Here is a 5,839-nt window from a genome sequence, read left to right on the forward strand (position 1 = left end):
TCTATTTCAGCTCCTCCTGGGTCGCCCCTGACCGTCCGCGCCGGCGGCGCAAAGCGCCGGAACCGGAGGCAGAGGCCGAGGTACCAGGCCCCGCCGCGCCCCACCAGCGCCCCCCGCAGGCCAAAGGGCCCAGCCACGCCGGGAGCTCCAGAACGCCCAGACTGCTGCTGCTGCTGCGCCCCGGCCCGCACCCGGACGCGCCACGGCCGCGGCCGAGCCCTTCCGGACTCTGCTCGCCAGACATGATTGGCCCAGAGTCCGAAGAGACCTTTCATTGGCTTACGGACCTGCAGCCACTCCGCCGCCTGCCTCCTCTGCCGCCGGCGAGGCGCAGCTCTCGGAGGTGTTTACACAGGGTGAACGCTGCGGGAATGTCCCTGCCTTCCGGCAGCCCTCATTGGCTGAAGAGTGGGGACGTTGAGACCCCATTGGCTGACAGCTGACAGTCTAAGTTCCCACTACCGTGATTGTCGCCGGCGTGCCCTCATTGGTGAAGGAGGACAGGCAGCGTTGTTCCGATTGGCGGAGAGTAGAGCGGTCAGCCCCCGCCCCCGCCGCGGACAGGACGTAGGTGACGGCGCGGCGGTGGCTCGGCAGTTGTCGGTGGTCGGTGATCGCTGCGGCATGCCGAGGCTGACGCTCCTGTGCGCGGTAGCGGCGCTGCTTCTGGCGGCTGGCAGGGCCATCCCGCCGCCAGAGGAGGCAGCGCGCATGGCGCGCTTCGTGCTGCACAACTGCGACTGGGGCGCGCTGGCCACGCTCTCCGCGCAGGAGGGGCTGCGCGGCCGCCCCTTCGCTAACATCTTCTCCCTCAGCGACGGCCCCCCCGGGCCGCTCGGCGGCAGCGGCGTCCCCTACCTTTACCTGACCGACATGGAGATCTCCGTGCAGGACCTGGAGGTGAGCGGTAGCAGCCGGAGCGCGGGCATCGCCGCCTCGGGGGGTTGCCCCTTAAGCTAGCCCGTGGGGGTGGGTGGTGGTGAGGCTCTGCGAAGTCGGGGCTAACACTGGCGTATGCGAGCCGCGGATACGTATAGGGACCCCGGTAAAGGAGACTTAAAACTTCCGAGGGAGCAGGTTGCTCAGTGTCCTGTTTTCCATGATTGCCTACACTTTGTTTCCTTCCCAGTGGAAAGTGGTGGTTGGAATTTCCTTCTGTGGGAGTCGGGGTTTACACCAGCGTTGTCTGAAGGCAGTGTTCAGGCACCGACTGCCTGCTTCCTGGGTGCCAACTCACCCCTGAGCACTGAAGGCAGTTATTAGACCTTGAGCACGTAAACATAGGCAGTGCTGCCTTGGCGCTCCGTAGGCCTCTGTCCTGGTTTAAGACAGTCCAAGCCCCTCCTTAACCCAGGAGGAAAAGTAACACAAAATTAGCAATCTCTGGTTTGAGATAAGGAGTGTTTAATGAAAGTAGAGTTATGAGAGTACAGTTACCTTAGCATGTTTCTCAGAAGAGCTCAGTAAAAGCAGCAGCCGGCGATAAAACGATGCCCAAACCCGGAGCAGAAAGCACCACCTAGAAAGCAGGCGCGGGTCAGGAGCGGAAAAAGTGCTAAGCAGCGCTTGGAGGGAGTGGCTGAAGCTCCCAGACACAGTGAGCAGGGAAATGAGAGGCCACGCGGTTTGAGTAGGGGAAAAATAGCAATGTCACTTAAAAATATCAAAAGGACTGGGAAGTGACAGTGTGAGACGTGAGCACAGAGGGCTTCTGCGCAGGCTGCCCGAGAAACAGCATTGGACTTTCTGGAGCACAACAAAGCAGCAGACTGGTAACTGAGACTCTGAGTGTGTGTAGTTCCAGACACAGTGAGTAGAGAAATGAGGGACCACAGTATTTAAGCAGGGGAAGAATAAAAATGCCATTGAAAATATCAAAAGGACTTGGAAGTGACAGCGTGAGACGTGAGCACAGAGGGCTTCTGCACAGGCTGCTGAAGAAACAGCATTTGAATTTCTGGAGCATACCATAAAGGCAAGAGCAGCACAAAGCACCAGACTGGTAAACTGAGGCTCTGAGTATATACAATTGGTCGTGCCTCAGCCAAGCAAAAAACCTGTGGTTAAAAGAGTTGGCTAAAAATTTAGGGAAATAGTAGCTGTATGCCTTCTTCATTACAAGTTGTTGTTGTTCTAGTACCTGTTGCAGTAGTAGTAGAGCAAACACAAAACGTAAATAGTGGATGCTTTTTCAGACTTAATTTTGTTGTAAATCATTTTTGTTTGCTCTCTGACAGAGTTTGGGTTGTTACATTAAAACACTTTCATTAACGTATCCAGCGGCTGTGGAAAGGTGACTTTAACTTGTACAGTATCTGCAGCTGCAGCATTTTGTTTCCAGAGTAGTGTAAAAATCCCAGTATAAATGTTAATACGTTTTCCTTCAGAGTTGTTTTCAGCATGTTCTTACGCTGCTGTTAGAGGGCAGAAACACTTGACGGTGGGAAGTCACGTGCAAAGGAGACATCTGATAAGAGATGGTGCTGAATAATCATGAGTCAGCATTCTTTGTAGTTTAGCAGCTTCCTATCTGTCAGGTGATTGCTACTGTATCATCAGCTCAGTGGCACTCTGGGTAGTGTATGAAGTGAATTTTGGGGGTTGTTTTTGAGGTGAGCTCTCCTCATGATGTTTCTCAAACATATGAATCTTGTTTGGTAAACTTTAGTCTGTGATATTCAGCAGCAGGTAATCCTGCATTGCACCGATACTCTGAAAGCTGTGTTGACCAAATAGTTGAGAAAAAACAGTTGAGTACACATTGTTTAACTTTCAAGTTAGGTGACTTAAATAATCATACTATTTAAAACCTAACTTTAAAAATTAGCTTTAACTTCCAAAAGAGCAGCTGTGGGCAGCCAGGAGTCTTGTTTTGATGGTGGCAGCATGGTTCATTTTTTTGTTTGTTGGTTTAAGTACTTTTGCCTTTTAGTAAAAGATAAAAATACTTCATTTCACCGGAATGAAGTTAATGAAGATGGCCACAATAACCCCAAGCAGCACTGCAGGCTGGGGACAGAGTGGCTGGAGAGCGGCCAGGCAGAGAGGGATCTGGGAGTGCTGGTAGATAGTAACTGAACATGAGCCAGAGTGGCTGGAGAGCAGCCAGGCAGAGAGGGACCTGGGGGTACTGGTAGATAGCAGCTGAACATGAGCCAGCAGTGTGCCCAGAAGAGCCAGTGGCATCCTGGCCTGGCTCAGGACCAGTGTGGGCAGCAGGACAAGGGAATTCTTCTGCCCCTGTGCTCAGCACTGTTCAGGCAACACCTTGAGTGCTGTGTCCAGTTCTGGGCTCCTGAATTCAAGAGAGATGTTGAGGTACAGGAACCTGTCCAGAGAAGGTTGATGAAGCTGGTGAGGAGCCTGGAGCACAGCCCTGTGAGGAGAGGCTGGGATTGTATAGCCCGGAGAAGAGGAGGCTCAGGGGTGACCTCATTATTGTCTACAACTACCTGCAGGGAGGCTGGCTGGGGTTGGTCTCTTCTGCCAGGCACCCAGCAACAGAAGAAGGGGACACTGAAGTTGTGCCAGGGGAGGTCTAGGCTGGATGTTAGGAGGAAGTTGTTGTCAGAGAGAGTGATTGGCATTGGAATGGGCTGCCCAGGGAGGTGGTGGAATGGCTGCCCCTGGAGGTGTTGAAGCCAAGCCTGGCTGGGGCACTTAGTGCCATGGTCTGGTTGCTTGGCCAGGGCTGGGTGCTAGGTTGGGCTGGCTGAGCTTGGAGGTCTTTTCCAACCTGGTTGATTCTATGATTCAGAGTTCACTGCATATCTTCTGTGCTGGCCTGTGTGTGTGTGGAATGGACCATCACCTGGATGTGAAATACCTAGACTGCATATTGAATTCAGAGGAGTGCTGTTTTGTGAGGTGGTGTTTCAACAAACTTCAGTATACTTGTAAACTGGGCTCTTAGTCACATTCAGAGCTCACCTGAGTGCACTTTCAGATGTAGTTAGAAAAAGATGATGACAACTTTGTGCTTTTTACCAGTAATACTGAGCTGAATCACATACCAAGAGCTGAAAATACAGTAGGCAAGACATTTTTTTTTGCAGAAGTCTGTAAACCTCTTATGTTACTTGCATTTCAGATCAATTCAAATGCCTCCTTGACTGTGTCTTTGGCGCAGACTCCTTACTGCAAGAAGCACCAATATGACCCCCAGAATCCCCTTTGTGCTCACGTAATCTTCTGTGGGAGTATTGTGAAGGTAAGCAGCTGAAATTTGGCTGTCATGATTTAACCCCAGCTGCAGTGTGTGTATGTGCTTCCAAAACATTATCAACGGTCTGGGCTTGATATTAGGAGGAAGTCGTTGGCAGAGAGAGTGATTGGCATCAGAATGGGCTGCCCAGGGAGGTGGTGGAGTTGCATCCCTGGAGCTGTTCAAGACAAGACCGGATGAGGCACTTAGTGCCATGGTCTAGTTGATTGGCTAGGGCTGGGCGCTAGGCTGGACGGGAGGGGCTTGGAGGTCTCTTCCAACCTGGTTGATTCGGTATGATTCTAAGTAAATACAAACCTGAGGTATAAAGTTGCAGGTATTAGAGACAGGAAAAGTGCCTTGCCCCCAGGGCAGTTCCTCAGAGCACCAGTTCTTTGGTGTTCCCTTAGAAGGAATTTGTAACTGCCTGTGTCATTCATGGAAGATCTTAATCCCATTATTGAAGATGATGATTGGAAGTGATGGCTCATCATCCTTACTCTTATTATACCATAGTCTAAATTCTCCTTGGTGTTTTCACACCTCAGATATTTACACATCACACTGCAGCCAGCCAGTAAATGATTTCATGAGTTTTTCATCAATAATGGAATTGCTCATTTTAATTAGCTCTTATTAAGAGCTCTAACCTGTTGCTCTAACCCTTTAAAAATTCCCTTAATATATATTGAGTTCTGTCACATGTTTTAATTTCCCTTCTCTGTAGATTCTGTTACATCATCTTGTTTATATGTGTATGTGTTTGCACACTTTTGAACACAGCTGGATCTGTTTGTGTGTGAGTGAGCAGGTGCAGAGGGGGTAAAATTGCCCCTAAAACACTGCACTGTAATCATTCCTCAGGAACCCATACTTGTGTTTTGTTTGACTTGTTGAAAGATGTATTCTTCTGTTGATAAAACACAGTTTTGCTCATGCTTACTTTAAAAGCACTCTTTTGATTTAATAGTAAAATCAGCTACCTTGGAGTTTTTGTCTGTCTCCTGTACATGTACAACACCCCAAGGAAGATGTGTGGAGTCTGCCACAGTAATGAGTCCTTTGGGACAAGGTGTGGCTGAACTGAAAAGAGCACACTACAGGCATCAGGGGGTTTTAGCTGAAATATAGTCATGTGATGACCTTACTGTAATGTCTTGCTGGTTATTTAGGTGGATGATTCAGAAGCAGACATAGCCAAAAAAGCATTATTCAGTCGCCACCCTGAGATGGAAAGTTGGCCTAAGGATCATAATTGGTTCTTTGCCAAATTCAACATCACCAATATCTGGGTGCTGGATTACTTTGGTGGACTGAAAATTGTGACGCCAGAAGAATATTACAGCGTCAAGCCTTAGTGAGTACTTGAGTTTTGCATGCTTGCCTCTCGTTGTATTTGGAACCTGGAATACTTCATGCTGTTATCAGCATATGTTACCTGTCTTTATTTTCTGTACACATTTATGTTTTGTCCCTAAGCAGTATCCTGGATCCAGTGTCTGAAATCATAAGATAGTCTGAGTGGGAAATACTGCTACTTAACACTATCGGGCATAGTATCTGTAGAACCATCTATGATTAACTGCTTCAGATATTTTGGGCAGGGGGAGAAAGGACTCCTACAGAGTGGGCACA

The 5,839-nt window shown here is 49.4% G+C and overlaps 1 protein-coding gene across 1 annotated transcript; it reads left to right on the forward strand.

The window, feature by feature from the left end:
• The first annotated feature begins 618 nt into the window (after positions 1-618).
• On the forward strand, positions 619-5,562 carry CREG1 (cellular repressor of E1A stimulated genes 1). The gene is made up of 3 exons (XM_064152243.1): positions 619-900; positions 4,091-4,210; positions 5,377-5,562. The coding sequence occupies exons 1-3, from the start codon at positions 625-627 to the stop codon at positions 5,560-5,562; spliced, it is 582 nt and encodes a 193-aa protein (XP_064008313.1). The 5' UTR covers positions 619-624.
• Positions 5,563-5,839: the final 277 nt, after the last annotated feature.

The sequence above is a fragment of the Pogoniulus pusillus genome, chromosome 12 (assembly GCF_015220805.1).
Source record: "Pogoniulus pusillus isolate bPogPus1 chromosome 12, bPogPus1.pri, whole genome shotgun sequence".
In the NCBI taxonomy this organism is placed as follows: Eukaryota; Metazoa; Chordata; class Aves; order Piciformes; family Lybiidae; genus Pogoniulus; species Pogoniulus pusillus.